We start from the raw sequence: 17,536 nt of genomic DNA, 5'->3' as shown, positions 1-17,536 counted from the left end.
AACAGGAGTTGCATATGTGTATTTAGGACTCGATGAATAGTACTATTAACATGAAGGATCTCCAAGACAACCTGCTTAACTCATCTACATAAAGCTCATGTTCAACAGAATACACGTATGAGTTCAAAAGGCATGATACCAGCAATAGCAAACAATAAATAAGATAGCATAGGAACTTCCCACAATATTAGATACATTCATAAGTAATATTCCTTTTCTTGCGAGTTCTCCCGATTCAATGAGAGAGGAGAAAGGAGCCTACCTCTACGCTGTGATTTAGAAAAATAGCTAGAAATGAACTTCTGCGGTTATAAGAAGGCACTTCCTGCCGCTACAATAAATGCTCAATCACCTGAGTACTGTACAAAATGTAAATCAGCGAAGAACACTGTTACAGCAATGAAATGAGGAGGAATTCCATGTTGCAGCAAGAATCGAAAACTTACACTGCTCGCACTTGCAAAGAGGGGAAAAGCCAACGGTTTTTTATTTCTCGAATAGGGTCTCTGTTCCACAAATATCAGGGAAAAAGAAGGGTGCTGCTGCTCAAACGAAGATGAGGGGGACAAAAACTAGCTACTACAATCCCTGCGGAAGAGGAGGAGGAGGATCTCAATTCTTGGGTGCCGACATCAATGTCGGGCGATCCGGACTGCCGGACAGCGAGATCGAGCGGTAGAAACGTTGCTCGAACAAACACGAGCAGCAGGGGCCTTGATTCCCGTGACGATCCGGCAGCACCGGTGAAGGCTACAGCAATGTAGGCCTACGATCCGACAGGGCGTCGGACGATCAAGCAGACGGAGGCAGCGGCACAAATTGACAGAAGGCGGTGCCAACGGCGGCCGCAGGACGGCGTCAAAGCGGAGCGTGTGCGATGGAAGCGTGGCCTGCGTCGCCGGACGACAGGGAGCAGCGGCGAGATCGCAAGAAAAGGAGCGAGTGAGCTTCCGCGATCGGGCTTATAAAACCACTTATCTACGAAACTTCCCCATTTTAAAAAATAAAAAAAATAATATGAAAAAACATTGTTTATATAAAACAATTCTTCCAATATATTAAAATATCTTTATTTTAATATTATTATATGAATAAATAATTATTTTATTTATTTATTTTTTATAATTTAGATATCTAATTTTTTGAATCAACTAATTTTAATTTGAAGGACCGTATCGCTAAGAAGATTGGCAGAACATTATGACAAGCTCCAAGACTTCTCATACAAATCTATGTATTTTCCTTGTGAGAAACAAAGATAATTCTTGTTTGTCCATGGCTCAGAACAGTCCATGGCCTTCATCAACAGCTACTCCTGCGCCAAAGTTAGCAACAAACACTTACTTATCTTGAGCTATTCATGCCGATGTTCGCGGCAAGTTAAGAACAGGAGCTAAGTTATGAAATGGAGCTCACTGCATCTTGGACGCCGGTCGTGCACGCCGGCCTCCGGGGTGGAAGCTGATGGCGAGGAGTGCGCTGCACCGAGGACGATAACACATAAACCAAACCAATAGATGAGAAGGTAAAAGTTGAAAATTTGAGATCAGTACTAGGCTGTAGAGGAATACCAACCTTCAACTTGGGCTTGAGAGATTCAACAGCAGTAGTGTTTGACTCTGGACTTGTTCCTTGCTACAGAATTTGCAAGATTTATTAAAGAACAGACACATTGATGATAAACTCTGTTCATTGTAAAAATTCAATTTGATTGACTAATCACAAGTAATGCCTTCAAAATTTTCTTGTGGAAAAATAATATTCAGCCTAAAGATATCTAGAAGAACATACCTTGCCGAGGACCCAGTCAGCCGAATCAAAGTAAGCTCTTTCATGGTCCTGCATTCAACCCCCAAAATATAAACAATGAATAAGATGAACTAATTATGTGTAAAGGTCAATCTCAGGTCTCCCCCAAGTCAATCATTTTCGAAGAACAAAAAAAAAAAAAACAGAAACCGCAATTTCGATCTTACATACTTCAAGCAACATTGGACTGAGCTAAACCTGATAGCATGCCAAGAATTCATCTGTGCAGTAAGTTTCAATAACCTCATGCCTAGTTATAGAATTCAGAATCGATGGCGATGAACTTGCTAAAGATAAAGATACAGGCTCTTATACTGAAAATCATGCATCCCTAATAATATTTCAGAGGTTAAAAACTTGCCTTTGAGATTAATGGTTTCTTGGACGCAATACCTCCATATCTTTTCTCCAAGAGCACCTATGTAGTATAAACTTGTCAGTTTAATGTATCAAAAGAAACCTCACGACAAGAAGATTTTGGAAGAGGAGAGCCCTTTTTTGTTTTTGTCAAGTAAGGGATTCAATAACAAGAGGCAGGATCAAGAACTGAAAGGAAAAAAACATGGAGTTCTCTGGTGAAAGACAAAGCTTCAATCCTATATTTCACCAAATATCATCACAAGAAAGAAAGAAAAAACAAAACCAGAAGAAAATTGATCAAAAGTAACCAAAGTTTAGCACTCGCACCAAAAGGGGGGAAATCAAAGCCTTGGCATGGCCAAGAACCACAGGAGGGGAAAGAAAACACCATTATACCTCTTCACCTTGAGAAGCTATGTTCCCCTGATCGCAGGCAGCCATCTCCTTCCTCCTCTGCAAAACAAAGCCAAGCTAGCGAACACAAGGAAGAGGGAGCACCTCGATTCAAGAGAACAGAAGAGGATGAAGCAGAGGGAAGAAGAGGCAATCAACATAATATAGCGTGGCAGAAGAGGAAGGAAGGAAGGAAGGTTGAGTGTGGTTAGATGAATGGGAATCTAAATCGAGAAGGGGCGGCACACAAGGCATGAGCGATGCGTGAGAAGCGTCATGCCAAATTTGCCCACCCCATGCAGCCTCACGTGCCAAATTATTCATTTCTTCTTCGTCTAGGAATAGAATTTGTCCCGCAGCCGACACCGATCGATCCTCGATGTGTTTTTTCAGCTGGATCTTCTCCGAGATCCTCTGCCTGTTCTGGGCCTTTCCTAGCCGTTCATGTTTCTTGGTTGATCCCTTTCTGTCCTCGCAATTTTGGCCAGGAATTAAGAGCTTCTTGATATGAAGTTGAATGTTAGAACATCCCTTTCATTGCGGGAGGTAGGTGTTTGCTCTCTATCATGCTCAAATTTTGTGGGATTTATCTAATGATTTCGATTTTGTTCCTTGGATTCTTATCCCCGTTACAGATCTTGTGCCTTCGACCCAATTTGAGTAAATCTAAGGGAGAAAATGAAAATTTTCATTTACATAAAAAACACATTTATATTGATTCCGTCGTTGACCAGTTGTGTTCGTGCAGACGCAGAGAGATTGTGGCCATTCAACGGAAACAGGTTGAGAGATGAAGTCAACAGAATCCGATTCAACCCCAAATCTTTGTCATTCGAGAACAAAACGGTCAACGATCAAGCAACGGTAAACGAATGCAGGGGAAAATGAATCCTTTGAACATGAACTGGTCCAAGTTAAGAGATTGAGAAAGTACAGGTCAATAACAATTTGTTGGTGACAAAGAGAAAATTATTATTGCAGAAGCAGCAGAAAGAAAGATAAGCATAACCAACCTGTCTTTTGCATAATTAAATTAAATCGTGTAGCAGGTGGCGTAAGTTAATTGAATGGTGAGGCAGTGTTGTTTTCTCGTGTCACATACAATATATTTATTAATTCTTGTTTAATTGTAAAAGATAAATTTAAAATAGTAAAATATATGACAAAAGAGTTGAAATGTGATCTTTTTAAAAAGAAATAGTTTGAGTCACAATCAACTAAAATGAAAATTTTTTATTAGCTTGATATGAATAGATAAAAATCAAACACGCACTGTTATTTTACTATTATCTTGATATGCTGTGCACATCCGTGTGTATCTAATATTAAATTTCCTTTATTTTTAATTTTTATTTTCTTTAATCTAAATATTATAGTCTAAACTCTAAACCTTAAATATTATACTCTAACCCTAAACTCTAAAAAAATTGAAAAAAACTTAACACTAAATGCACACGAAAAGTACCTCTTATCACCGTAGCATGCCCGGAGGGACACTTTTACTTGCTACTTTGCCAACGTGAAGAGCTGCTAACACAAAAAAAAAAAAAATACAAATACAAATGGATTCAATCAACAAAGATACTTAGCTTGATCATGATCTGTCGGAACACATTGAGGAACCATTGGTCTCTAGAGCCAAAAGGAGACCAACTGGAGCTGTTCCGTGTGACGACGACATGGAGCTGCATTCAAAGATTGTTGAACAGCACCACCACCAAACGTTAGAAGTCCATGTCTATGCTCCTCTATAGAAGACCAGGAATAGACTTCTGGAGATTCTACCTTCACAAGGCATCAACCGCAGAGAAAACTATCCTTAGGAATAAGTAGATTTGACAGATTAATAGCCATCAGACTTATCACTATTATTGGGAGATTATACGTTTCCTATACACTAGGAATTATCAAATTTCAGATTATGCCACTAACTACAGGTAAACAACTGTATGTGTTGTTTAACATGTGGGTTTTCCACTCGGTTCACTCATATCAAGCTTGCCACTACTCCTGGTCTACATTTTCATTTCGGTATCTAAAATCATGCTGAGTATTGTGAACTGCTCAGTCTGGCAAACTTTTCTTGGCCCCATCCTTTCTCCATCTGGAATGGAAATAGGTGTCTTTCACTCATTAAGAGGCTGGTAGTGGTTGCAAGGCTTTGAGAGGATTGGTTATCACACCATCAATCATGCCATAATCCTTAGCTTCCTCTGCGCTCATGAAGAAGTCCCGATCAGTATCTTGGTTTATCTTATCCAAGCTTTGGCCGGTATGATATGCAAGATAGCTGGCTAAGTTAGCCTTGTGGTGAAATATTTCATTTGCCTGCACAATAAACACAACCAACATAAGATAACCACTACTGCAGTCCAGCATAAACACTCTCTTGACTAGTATTAATCTAGATATATTTTTAAATTTTAATTCATTTAACACTGAATCCCACATGATATTAATGCTATCAATGTCAACATTCTAAATTTCTTCTTATACCATTCAGCTTTAAAAAGTCTTACATTATGATACTTCAAAGCCACCCACTTGCAATCTTCCTCATTACAATCCCTAACTCACGCCATCATCATATAGTATATTTAGTTAGCTCTCTCCTTGTATTGCTTCTATATACTTCTATTGTAAGAGAAATGCCCCCTTTTTCTTTTTCTTTTTTGAAAAAAATTGATATAATAATCATAAGATCCTAAAATATAATGCAATCCACATTCAAGCTATCCAATTAATTTCTCAACTGAATTCAAAACCTCTTCGCCTCTACGTACACATTTATATTCTATTCTGTCTACTAACATGTCTATAAATACAAATTTTTAGCCAAAGATCAATTGTGAATAAGTTAATCTAAGATTATATAGAATCTTTTTCCTTCTCAATTGAACATTAAATTCTATTTGAGGAGCCTAAGCACTTAAAAGCATTTAATATCTTCTTTCTACAATTTCAAAACTATAATTATATCGCTCATCTCTTATTTGCCTCCACTTTGCTTATTTAACTTTATAATGCTTATCTATTATGCTATCTCCTCTATTTTTATGTACCTTCTTCTCCCATTATTATAAAAAACGACCGTCTTCTCCAAAACAACCCTTTAGACCTCCTAAACAGTTTAAGAATTGGATTGCTTCGCTTAGTTGGTATGCAGCTCTTTTGAAAAGGGTTAACCTAGGCAGGATATGGAAAAAATTATACATCTTTTTTAAGTTGTTGGTTCATTTGATATTAGAAAGTAACCGTGCTTCTCCACAATAACCCACCCAAGCCTCTCACCCCATTCGATCCCTACTTCTCATTTTTCACCTGACAATGGTGGCCAATACCGATTTCCAATCATTTTCAAACTTCCCCTTCTCTTGTCTCTTTTTTCTTTATTCTTATTTATTATTAAAACATTATTTAATCTCAACCCACTTTTTTTTTCTTAAATTAAAACATTTTTTAACCCAGATTTTGTTTTTTTTGTTAGTTACAATGTGAAAATATAAAATATTTAGTAGTTGTAGTATTTAGTACTTACATATTAATTATAATTTATTTATTTATAATTGTAAACTTATTTTGATTGATTAAGGATATAGGTATTAATTAGAATTTATTTATTTATAATTGTAAACCTATTTTAATTGATTAAGGATATAGGTATATACATCAATATCATCCATTCTTAATTCAAAAATCTTCCACGTATTCCACCACATTCATGAGCCAAGCTAATTACTTCTAGGTGAATTTCATCCATTGCATACTGAGATAATCGGATGGTGAAGCTACTTGTGCCCAAATCTAATGCTTAGTTAAAATCTTAATCAAATACAACCAACAAAAACATCTTTCCAACCTATGGACATTATAAGATTACCAGCATAGATCTACAGTAGCTATAAGAGCCCAAGGCAAACCCTCCTTATTTGGGCTCTTAATGCACATTGGTGGCCTTTCCATCCCGGCCAAACATTTTGTAAATAAGTATTTGAATAGCTATTTACACTGAAGCAATGCTCTCCCATTTTAATAGTGCATCTCCTCCCAAAACTAAACGATGCAGGGAAAATAAAACTTGCATTACTGGGATAAGAATCTATAGTATCTACTAAATTCACAAATATCAGAAGATTCTTTACCTGAATTTCTATTTCAGTTTGCACACCTTGAGCACCTCCAATGGGTTGATGGATCATAATCCTAGAGTTTGGTAAACTGTATCTTTTCCCTGCAATCAAGTTAATCTGAACATAAAACTAAAAGAAAATTACAAAGTTTTGCTGAGTTATATAACAAGCTAAGAGTTACCCTTTGTGCCAGAGCTTAGGAGGAAAGCCCCCATGCTGTTGTTGAAATTGAAGAGAAAATGAGAAATCAGTTTAATTGGTAAAGGGCATATTTAATGGAATAAGACGACAAGGAAAGGAATTTGGGAAGATATAAAGTAATTGATGTGCAAGTCAGAATAAAACAACTTCCATTACAGTTTCATGTGTAACCACCATTATATAAGGCACAAGGAAACTTTCTAAGGCTAGAAATCGTGTGAAGTTGCACACTTGTAATCAGGAGTTCAGTACCTAAAAATGCATTTGAGATACAGCTCAAAGTGATAACTTAAATGACATTCTCATTGACCTAGGCAAAATATATAAGTTCCATAACTCCTCAAATATGAAATCAAATGTTAAATCGTGTATGGTCCAAGCATAAGGTTTTGAATTCATGACAATACCCAGATCTTTAAGCATACATGGAATACAGATTTATTTCACAATAGGATCATGTAGGTTATAGTTGTACAATAACACGAAACAAAGACTAGATTACTTTTTTGAAAAAAAATTTCTCTTGTCAAAGTTACGTGTATGTCCAGAAGCATCAGCTTACGAAATTGAGGTCAAAAGTCAATCCTTTGGACAGTGAGATGATTTAAGTGATGCGAATAAATATGATGATCTATGTCAAATCCACCCTTATGAATAGGGATTTATTATTGACTTGGATTCTAGATTTTCCAGCAAGCACAATTCTTTGCTGTTAATTAACTCTTAACTAAATTTAGAAAACCTACAATTAAGGAACCAAGCAAAATTGTCAAGCATGCAAAAATTTCATAGTCATGGGCAAATGTTGATATAATATCTATTATATGAGGAATATGTTTTTCACAATGAATACATAAAGGTTTAATCAACCTATAAGATCTAAATGAATCATCAAGTATATCTTTGCTATCATAAACAATAACCATTAAAACATAAATCAGAAGAAAGCATGGACCTAACTTATCAATTTAATTTGATAACTTTGAGGTGCTCTTTAGATTATTATTAGTTGGTCAATTTTGACTTATGGATAATTAGTTCCAAGTTTGGTTTTAGTCTTCTTTTTGAATTCAATTTTGAGCATAAGTAGATAGGCATGGACATGCTTGTAGCTTGAGAGAGTGATGAGCTTGAACAAAGATAGTATATGCTCAAGGACTCAAGATTTGAATGAGCATTAAGAAGCTGAAGAACATTAGGGAGCCAAGATATGGATGAGCATATGCAAAATCTGAGGGACTTTCCAATAGGCTCATGGGTTGGTTTAAGATAACAAAAAAAAACATCAAATACGTATTGAGAGGTTCAAAAATTGGGTGAATGTCACCAGAGGTTGAAGGACACGTTCAATGGTTTGAGATTTGAATAAGCACAAGCAAAGATCAAAGGGCCTGCCTATAAGTTCAAGATATTATCAAAAACAATAGAACAAAACATCACCGACACAAGGAACAATTGAAGAAAACCTTAAAAAGAACAACTAAAAATAAAGGAATTCGTCAATACATCAAATAGAAGGCATGAACATCTAAAGACAAATAAGGCTTCCATGAATGCACAAAATAATAAGAATGTTTTATTTTATGCAGGTTTATCCTCCAAAAGTAAATTAGAACGAAAATCAGGTATTTGGAAATAGTGGGCAACAGTGGTATATGAGTTTGACATAATCCTGAAAAATGAAAAACAATCTTGCAAGGAAATGTTGTAATAGTGACGAATGATAAATAGAATCACAAGCTTTAAAAGTAATTAACAAAAGATACTGAACAGCCAAAGAGGGATATAAACTGAAAATTGAAAGAAACCAAAGATTCATATACAGTTAGCTAATAGGAGCTTCCAGAGTAAGACAATACTACCTGGCTGCTAGACCAACGCAAACAGTAGAAACATCAGGCCTAATGTGCTTCATCGTATCAAATATGGCCATGCCTGGAAGAAATGGTATGGTCAAATGCCCTTTAGAAGAAGTTCTCACAATTTATATTATACAATAATAACCAAAAGAAGTTAAACGCAAAGGGAGAATTACCAGCTGTAACTGATCCTCCTGGAGAGTTAACATACATGACGATATCCTATGACCCACATCAAATATGGATTTCAGAAACAGTTAAAACATTAATGTAATTGATATATTTTAACAATGACTAAGTAACATGATGGCAGAATTTGACAAAAGATAAACTTCCTCTATCAATTGCGCCCTTCAAATATAAAATAATTATTAATATCAAGAAGACAGTCATAGATAGCTAGCTTCATTTAGATATTTTTATCTTATACCAAGATATAGAGTTATGAACCCTATGGTTTTCAGGTGGTGGTAATACAGCATCATCCATTTAGCAAAAACAAAACAGCTAGGTACCTTCGTAGGATCAACTGCATCTAGGTATAGAAGTTGTGCAACGATTATATTAGCCATGTCATCATCCACAGGTCCACCGCACCTAATAATTCTCTAGAAACAAAATCTTATTTCGTTTAATTATATTCCCATACAGCCCAAAACAAAGGCCGAAATATTATAAATGGGAGTAAATTAGCAATTTGACCGTATCAGGAACCCTAACTTCATACATGCTGGAAGAGTTGGCTGATAACACTCTGGAACCTCTCCATCATCATGGGCGGCGGTCCCTGACCTCCCTGAGCCATAACCGGGAAATAAGGTGACGACGGAACCACCAAATCGTCCCTGCATCACAACCAAATGAAAGTCAAATACCAAAGGAACAAGCTTTTCCGAGGAGGAAGCAACGTGCATAAGAAAGAACTCAAGAAGGACAAGGTATCAACCTAATAGACCAAATCCCCCATCTCTCAGATCGATCAGTATCCAAGGACTCATCCCAATATACAGCCTTAGGAGGGCTCCATCTTCTCATAAGCCCACATCTCTTCCTGAAAGCCGAAAAAGAAGAAACAGATCAAGGAAATAAGAACAGCTCAAAACAAGGAGGGAAATTGGATCGAAAGGAGTACTTGGGAGCAGCGGAGTAAGGGAGGCGAAGCGTCTTGCACAGGTTCCTCGCGGAGATGGATTGGAAAGCGGTGGCGGAGGGGGGAGATGTTGTCGTGATCGTCGTCATCGACGCCGCCGCTATCGCCATGCGTTCGCCTTCTTATCCGGAGGCAAGAGGAAACGAGGTGTGCAACTGTTGCTTCTGCGAGACGAGTCCGATATAAACGATCGAGTGTCAAAAAATAAAATAAAAAAATAAAAAAGGGCCAAAAAACAAAAGACGTTTTATTTTTCAATCAAAGTCTGATGAACGTTCCATTGCTCTAATTATGGATTATTTCCTCCGAATGGAGAACGTAATTAAAGAATGTTACATCTTATTCTTTTTTAGTAATTATCTATTAATTTTTATAACATTTGTTCGATTATGAAATTATCATTTTTTTTTAAATATGGATTATTCATGAAATCTTCATTATTTATTTTGATTATTAAAATATTATTTTAATTAAATTATCAAGAAGTAAAATCAAAATAATATATAATTACTATGGTACAAGCTAGCAATTATCTTCTACACGTTGTAAAAGTTACATACATACATGTAGCTTTTACATGGTCAATATTATAATCGGATAATATGTATTTAAAATATAACGAGGGTTATGAAATCCTCAATAATTATTTTACTTGTTAAAATATTATTTTAAGTACTAAGTTATCATCTAGTAAAATAAAATCAAAAGAATATAAAGTCATGATTAAAGAAACTAGTAACTATCTTCTACGGTCGAATGATCAAATAATGTAAAAGTATTTAAAGTTATCATTGTAGAAATTAGCAACTAACTCTTATACATTGGAGAAGTTATATGTTAACTTTTACATGATCGATCATGATTAGATAATGTTCATTTAATTAAAATATAGTGAGTATTATAAAGTCCTCCTCGTTTATTTTGCTAGTTGATATATTATTTTAACTAAGTAATTATTCAAAGTAAAATCAAAATGATATAAAATCATTATTATAGAAACTAACAACTAGCTTTTAAAATAGGTAAAAGCTAACCATTGGCTTCTACAAGGTCGAATAATCAGATAGTATAAGAGTATTTTAATTAATTCATGTTAAATGGGATGTTTATTTGATTTTAATTGAAAATGAAGAAGGACGACATTTTAATTTTTGTCCAAAAATAAAAATAGAGTAAAATAAAAACACCAATAAAAAATAATAATAAAATAACCAATAAAAAAACCCCTTAATGACATTTTCATTTATATTACGATATTGTAAATATGTGACTTGATGTCACTTCCATCTCTGGAAGGTAATATCATGGTTTTTATAGTTTTGAGGTGTCCAAATGACATGGAACTCATATAACTTCATTTGTGTTAAAACAATGCGCATATGTAATTTGAAGTCATTTGAGCTTTTAGAATGCATAAAGCATGGCTCGATAAACCATAATCGTATCTCTTTGAGCATTTTATTACCTCGAGATTTTATATTTTTAATTTCTTGTCGGATAGATTGACATATGGCTCATCTTTCATGTTTGATTGTGTTTATTTTTTTTAATTGACATCATGTACCCAATCCTACTGTTACCACTGGAGTGGAGGCACACGACGAAAGAAGAGGAGGAAAGGGGGAGGAAGGAGAGATGGAGGAGTTGATTAAGCTCCATTGTTAAAATAGAGAGCTCAATTTAAGCTACCTTAATTCATCCTACTTCCCTTTAAACTTCTCATCTTCTCCATACTTCTATATGCTCATCTAACCTAATTCTATATATATGCGTGCGAGAAATAATAATTTATTTATTCTTGAAATTTCACTCCAACGACCACTGTTATCCTTATGTTTCAATAAAAGAAGAGAAAAAATCTTGCAATTTGTTGGGTTGGGTCTCCCTATATGTGAGGGACTGATCCACGTGTGAAGCCCGTAATGATTTACCTTGGAATGATCTATATATTCCTTAACTCTTCATTTATTTATTTTTATCATCTAGGTTTTTAATTTTTCAACTGATTAATTTTGAAGGCGACTGATCTAGGATCACAAATTTTCTGCTGATAGTCGACTTTCACGGTCAATCTATCATTATAGAGTGTCATGCTCCATCTATATAGTAGTCTGATCTATTAAGTAATTATACTTTGTGTTGCTTTCCATTATAATAAAGTATGTGAATCAAAATGATCTTAAGTGAAGTCGAATCTCGATGAAGTCGAGGTAATGTCCTCCTTCATCGTGATTAATTATAATTTTTTGATTTACCTCTTTATAGATGATCATGAGATTGACCGTGTGAAACCGCTAGGATGATAAATTTCACTTTTAATGAATCAAAATGATCCTACTGTTTGAAATTGATTTTCATTCGATCAAAGTAATAAATCTCTCGTGCAAGGATTCAAAATTTGTCATGGAAATCATCACCTTCCCTCCTCACTCAGTGTTATAATATATTCTAAAAAAATAGAATTCGCCACTCAAGCGGCTCCAATGAGAAGGTAAATCTAGAAACTATAATTGACCACGACGGAGGAGAGTATTGTCTCGGCTTTATTGAGATTCGAACCTTTATCTTTTTCTACAACTCTATTCCGTTATAACCAACTCAGCTATACCTCGGGGGCAGTATTACAATATCTTCTGTAAATCTATTCCATCGTAATCAATTCAGTTATACCTCGTAGACCTCTGGGAGAAGTGTTACAATATCTTCTGTAAAAAGGTGGAATCCGCCACTTCATACGATCGCCCCCATGATCATTTGTGAGAAGGTAAATCGAGAAATTGTAGTTGGTCACGACGCAGGGAGTGTTACAATATCGAATTAAAGAATGCATGAGGGAGAGGATGCTTCCTCCCAGTCTTCTGAAACAAAATCGGGCTGCAGACTGGTACGGCTAAAAGGCATTCTCAGATATCCATCACCAGGCATGCAAAAACTCTTAACCATCTGCCCATTTTTCAGGCAAAAGCAAAATAGCAGCAACACATTGAACGACGACTCCATCGACAGACAGGTTGAGGAGCTCCAATGGACAGACTCAATATTGCTGATTCAGAAATCAGGTACTGGAGGAGTTAAAATAAACAGAGAGGTAGCAGAGCACCCCATTAAATCCAGTGAATCTACCACTGAGTCGAGGCCTTAAATTTACAGTGAATCGGAGGGTGTGTTAATTATACTCGCTAAGAGTACAGGAAGAGGAGCAGGGGACATTGAAGGAGTTTGGTCCTAATTCTCATGAAAGGTCCCCTTCAGTCCCTGCATGAGGATATCGACCTTCACGTGATTACAGCAAACTGCCATTTCTTTAGAATAGAAACATACAAAAGCCCTTGTAGAATCTTCGGGAGGAGAGAAAACTAGACCAAAATATGCATGAATGCATGCACGGACCACCCCACCCCATTAAACTTGTCTGAGACAGACGCTGTCATGCATGAGGCTGCGAGCGAGGGAGGGTTTGAGCTTGAATGCACTGGTGCAAGCTTCACTGCACGCCCAATTCATCATTTCTTAAGTCTTCTTGCTTTCTGATGCAAATCAAAACCGGACAGCGGTCCTTCCTTTCGCTGTTTACTTGCCCTTCGCGGTGCGAGCTTTAATGGACGCCTCACTGGATGGTGCCTTCGTCTTCTTCGTGGATGCCAGTTTTGAGCCGTGCAGTAAATGCTCGGAGTAAATAAAACATCACGCCAGTTTCAAGTTTTCAGTAGTTAATCTCTTAATGCATATGGAATGATCTGTAAGACCCTGTCATAAACAAGTTACTTGGTCTCCTCTTCTCAAAGACTGTGTAGAGATAAGATGAATTTAAGTTGCTGTTCTTGTTTATGGGTGCACACCAACCGTGACACCTTGTGCTTGGCATGGTCTTTTGGTCTTTGTTTAAATTATGTGGTCAAAGAAAGAGAGCAGGCACTTTAAGCTTGTATAATCATGCAATAGGACCTACATGTTTCCCAAATGAACTGATTATAAGTTTGAAGCAGCAATTAATTGTATGTGATAAATGCAGCAGCCAGCAGATTCTTTGCTTTGAGTAAAATAAATTTTGCCAGGAGATTTAAATTTTAAACCAAACCAATCAGCGTCAGCAGTCCCCATGCATTTAGTATCGAATTTACTACCTCAATGAGAAAGCATGCATAAAACTTCCTCAGTGTTCATGTTTCAACATCAACACTGCACTGTTGTTTTACTGTGATGGGCTCTCCTCTCACACGAACCAGTTTCCATGAACCCTCACACGTGTGGCAGAGAACAGGAAAAAAGTATGATGAAATCTTATCTTGCTTCATATTAAACTAGCTAAACTAACCCCGAGCAGCCTACAAATCCACACCTAACTCTAGCCCTAACATTCATGCCAAACTCCTCCATGTGAGTCATTGCTCAAAAGCCAGAAAGCTCTTCTCTGCTCTTCTTTGTTGCTGCCTTATCTCCTCCTCCTTTTTAATACCATAAACCTACCTTCCTATGTGAGTCTCTGTATCCCTTTGCATCTCCACGCAGTAGTTTCAATTTGCTCAAAGATTTCAGTTTCTGAGTTGAAGCATGGAAGGAACTGCAGCTCGCAATCTGTTCTTTAGCTATTTATCAGTAAGAGTTTAACTGAAAAGTAGAAAGCATGCTTCTTCTCGCCCTTCTTATTGCTTTCTTTCTGTAGGTGCCGCCGTCTTCCACGCCTGTAAAGGTGCATGCAGTCACCAACATGGCAAGAAACTGGAGCAAAGGTCAAAGGATGCTCGTCTTTCATGCTCAAGCACCTCTTCTCTTTCCCTGCGTTTGCTCTATCAAGTACTTCTCGCTAGCTTTGCGTTGGCGTTATCTCAGCTGAGCTTCTCTCATCCCTCACTACCTTTTCATTTTTTTTTTTTTGCAATTTTTTTGATTCGATTGTTCTTGACCTTGTAAGACCTTTTCTTGACCTTGTAAGACCCAATTCTCCATTTATTTCTCCTGCCTCACTCTCCGCCATGAGTGAGTCAATGCGAACTATATTTCTCCCTTCTCGCCCTCCTCTTGCCCACCTCTTTTCTCTATCCCTCCTGAGCTGCACTTCCATGTGTATTTGAGAATAAAGTCGATCTCCAACTCTCGTGTATGTCTTTGCTTTTGTAATTGCAGGCTGATCATCAGCTTGCTTCGTTTGACTTGTTTAAGTATGTTCTGTGTGTGCAGAGGATCATTCTTCCTCGACTCATGGAGATGTATAAAAGCTTATGAATCTTTTCGATCCTTTTGTTTGCATGCTAATGTGCTCCAAATAATTGGTGTTGTACTCAAAAAATGGAAAAAGAGAAAGAAAAAGATTTTGCTCTAAGCAAATTAATATAATGGAAGGAAGCAAAGAAACTATACGAGTTCTAATTCTCACTTGAAATGAATCTGGCCAAAATCCACATTGGTTTGCGCATGCATGAGGACAACAATGCTCATCAACTCACTCACATGCTTTGCTTCAAGGATGTATTGTAAAAATTTAAGTCAACATTCAAATGTAAGCAGAAGAACTCTTAACTGACGACCTGACAGTTCATTTATACAAGGTCTCTGTTCTTATCATGGAAATGGGCTAGGAATTCTATGCCTACAAAGAAAACAAAAGATCATAGGGCAAAAGTGGACGCTCCTTATCAATTTTTTTTCATTTACTATAAAAATAATGTTCCATCTAATTTTTACACATTTAATTTTTCAAAATTATTCTTATTTATAATACTAGTATAGCAACTATAAAATCATAACTTAACTGCTATATAATTATAAAAATTATGATCTCATAGCTACTATAATTATATAGCATGATTATATAATTGTTATAATTATATAGTTATAGCAACTATGATTTTATAGTTATTGCAATATAATATTGATTTAAAATAAATTATCTATATGATAAAGTTATAGACTTGAAATATAATATTGATTTGTAACTAGCAACTATAATTATTACAACACATTGTTATTAGTATTAATCAAAATTAAAATGCTAAAGTTATATAACACAATATTATTAGTGTTGAGCAAAGTTGAAATGTTCATATTATAGAAATTATGAAAAATAAAAGTAATTTTGAAAATATAAATATATTGATGTATGATGAAGTATTGTTTTGATAATAAATGAAAAAAGAATTTTTTTTGACGATTTTAATAAAAAAAAGACGCTCTTTTGATTTTTTTACCCAAAAATATATGTTTCAGCAAAAGGTGGAATCCGTCACTTCAGCGGCCTCACGATCATCTATAATGAGGTAAATTGAAAAGCTATATTTGATCACTACGGGGAGGACATTGTCTCGGTTTCATCAAAATTTGACCCTTGTCTACTTCAGTAAATCTGCCCTGTAGTAATCAATCCTCGGGGCTACTTAAAGATATATGCTTCGTAAAAAAGTGGAATCCGCCACTATAGCGGTTTCGTACGGTCGCCCCCACGACCATCTGTGAGGAGGTAAATCAAAAAATTATAATTGATCATGATGGAGGAGGACATTGTCTCAGTTTCGTCGAAATTTGATTCTTATCCATTTCAATAACTTTGTTTCATCCTAACCAATTTAACTTATGCCTTAAAGGCATATATGCTAAAGTTAGAACAGGATGTCAAATTGAAGCCGATTAATCAACACCAGACATGAATGAAAGAAGAGATGATGGTGTGCAATTTGCAAATGGGCCAGAAGCGAACAAGCAAGCATAAAGCTCAAAGCTCCACAGCTGTGATTGGATGTGTGGGCGGCTCCTACTACACTTTAGGCTCCCTCTCTTTGTGCCAACCACTAACACTTGTCTACCACACACAAGCACCTGCTCAACACAGATTTCGCAATCATAATGCCTTTGAATTGAATTCCTGAGGTGCCCACCTCTGCTCTGCTCTGCTCTTCTTGCTTGTCCTGCACAAACACACCTTCTGCTTTGTAGGGGTTAAACAGTTGCCTCATGTGTTGGGATCACTTTGCTTTCAATGCTCACTTGAGACTCTTTAATGATATCATTATGACTATGGTTGGTTCAGTGAATGCACCATCTGTTTCCATATCGATATGAAGCTGCATTGTACTTCAAGAATGTAGCTGTCGAACAGATTGTAGTCCTGTTCTCTTATGTATGGATGGATGTTGTGTAGGTCGTCTTCAATCAGATTGCCACAAGTTTAACCAGTGAAAGCTTGTTTCAGTCTTAGAATGAGCTGGTGTTTTAGTGTTTGTTATGGGTGGTTAGGAGGGTAGACCAAGGGAGCGAGAGAGCGGCTTGACATCCGACCCGACTCCCGTGTTAGTCCATACCTATCGACTTCAAGGCTGGCCCAAGTCAGTTCTCGACTCGCAATCCCTTTCCCCGGGAGCCAAGTCTCTCTTCATCCGGATGCGGTTCGAATAAGGAACACGGAGCCGACTCCTCGGTGTCCGAGGCACATCCCCGAGCCGAGCCCTTATTCAAGTCGCCCCTCGAGCCGAATCCTCCCTCAGAACGAATCTTTATCCGAGTCTCATCTGGACATCAACTTGAACGTTAGCAGTCGGCTCGGTGCCTTTGCCCACATTTGGCTCATGCCGAACAGTCATTACGGTGCCCGACTCCATCGCTTCTATCATTTTTTTTGACAGTCCCATACTTCGTAATTATCA

The 17,536-nt window shown here is 36.7% G+C and overlaps 2 protein-coding genes across 4 annotated transcripts; both read right to left on the bottom strand.

The window, feature by feature from the left end:
- Positions 1-1,184: 1,184 nt before the first annotated feature.
- On the bottom strand, positions 1,185-2,854 carry LOC141832291 (uncharacterized). Of its 2 annotated transcripts, XM_074719782.1 has the most exons (6): positions 2,566-2,853; positions 2,171-2,227; positions 1,792-1,839; positions 1,576-1,635; positions 1,417-1,479; positions 1,185-1,315 (listed from the first exon to the last, which is right to left on the bottom strand). In XM_074719782.1, the coding sequence occupies exons 1-6, from the start codon at positions 2,608-2,610 to the stop codon at positions 1,310-1,312; spliced, it is 279 nt and encodes a 92-aa protein (XP_074575883.1). In that variant the 5' UTR covers positions 2,611-2,853; the 3' UTR covers positions 1,185-1,309. The 2 variants fall into 2 exon arrangements, with proteins under 2 accessions (XP_074575883.1, XP_074575882.1); XM_074719781.1 differs by having other exon boundaries at positions 1,185-1,479; positions 2,566-2,854.
- A 1,542-nt stretch (positions 2,855-4,396) lies between these two features.
- Positions 4,397-10,040, bottom strand: LOC141832342 (ATP-dependent Clp protease proteolytic subunit 5, chloroplastic-like). 2 transcript variants are annotated; one of them, XM_074719843.1, is made up of 9 exons: positions 9,885-10,040; positions 9,699-9,803; positions 9,480-9,597; positions 9,268-9,360; positions 8,929-8,974; positions 8,756-8,828; positions 6,874-6,908; positions 6,705-6,793; positions 4,397-4,890 (listed from the first exon to the last, which is right to left on the bottom strand). In XM_074719843.1, the coding sequence occupies exons 1-9, from the start codon at positions 10,010-10,012 to the stop codon at positions 4,696-4,698; spliced, it is 882 nt and encodes a 293-aa protein (XP_074575944.1). In that variant the 5' UTR covers positions 10,013-10,040; the 3' UTR covers positions 4,397-4,695. The 2 variants fall into 2 exon arrangements, with proteins under 2 accessions (XP_074575944.1, XP_074575945.1); XM_074719844.1 differs by lacking the exon at positions 4,397-4,890 and adding an exon at positions 6,344-6,615.
- Positions 10,041-17,536: the final 7,496 nt, after the last annotated feature.

This window comes from Curcuma longa, chromosome 7 (assembly GCF_044706935.1).
Source record: "Curcuma longa cultivar G26 ecotype Majalengka, Jawa Barat chromosome 7, ITB_CL_G26_1.1, whole genome shotgun sequence".
NCBI classification, from domain to species: domain Eukaryota; kingdom Viridiplantae; phylum Streptophyta; class Magnoliopsida; order Zingiberales; family Zingiberaceae; genus Curcuma; species Curcuma longa.
This window is presented reverse-complemented; position numbering and strand designations above follow the sequence as displayed.

Bases quoted from the DNA above. Each gene is read 5' to 3' on its own strand.
- LOC141832291 (XM_074719781.1), bottom strand. From the start codon at position 2,610: ATGGCTGCCTGCGATCAGGGGAACATAGCTTCTCAAGGTGAAGAG. The intron at 2,228-2,565 runs GTATAATGGTGT...TATACTACATAG, and splicing joins TAGCTTCTCAAGGTGAAGAG to GTGCTCTTGGAGAAAAGATA. The intron at 1,840-2,170 runs GCAAGTTTTTAA...GGTTGAATGCAG, and splicing joins AGAAACCATTAATCTCAAAG to GACCATGAAAGAGCTTACTT.
- LOC141832342 (XM_074719843.1), bottom strand. From the start codon at position 10,012: ATGGCGATAGCGGCGGCGTCGATGACGACGATCACGACAACATCTCCC. The intron at 9,804-9,884 runs GTACTCCTTTCG...TTCGGCTTTCAG, and splicing joins CCTTACTCCGCTGCTCCCAA to GAAGAGATGTGGGCTTATGA. The intron at 8,829-8,928 runs GTAATTCTCCCT...CATTTCTTCCAG, and splicing joins AGGAGGATCAGTTACAGCTG to GCATGGCCATATTTGATACG.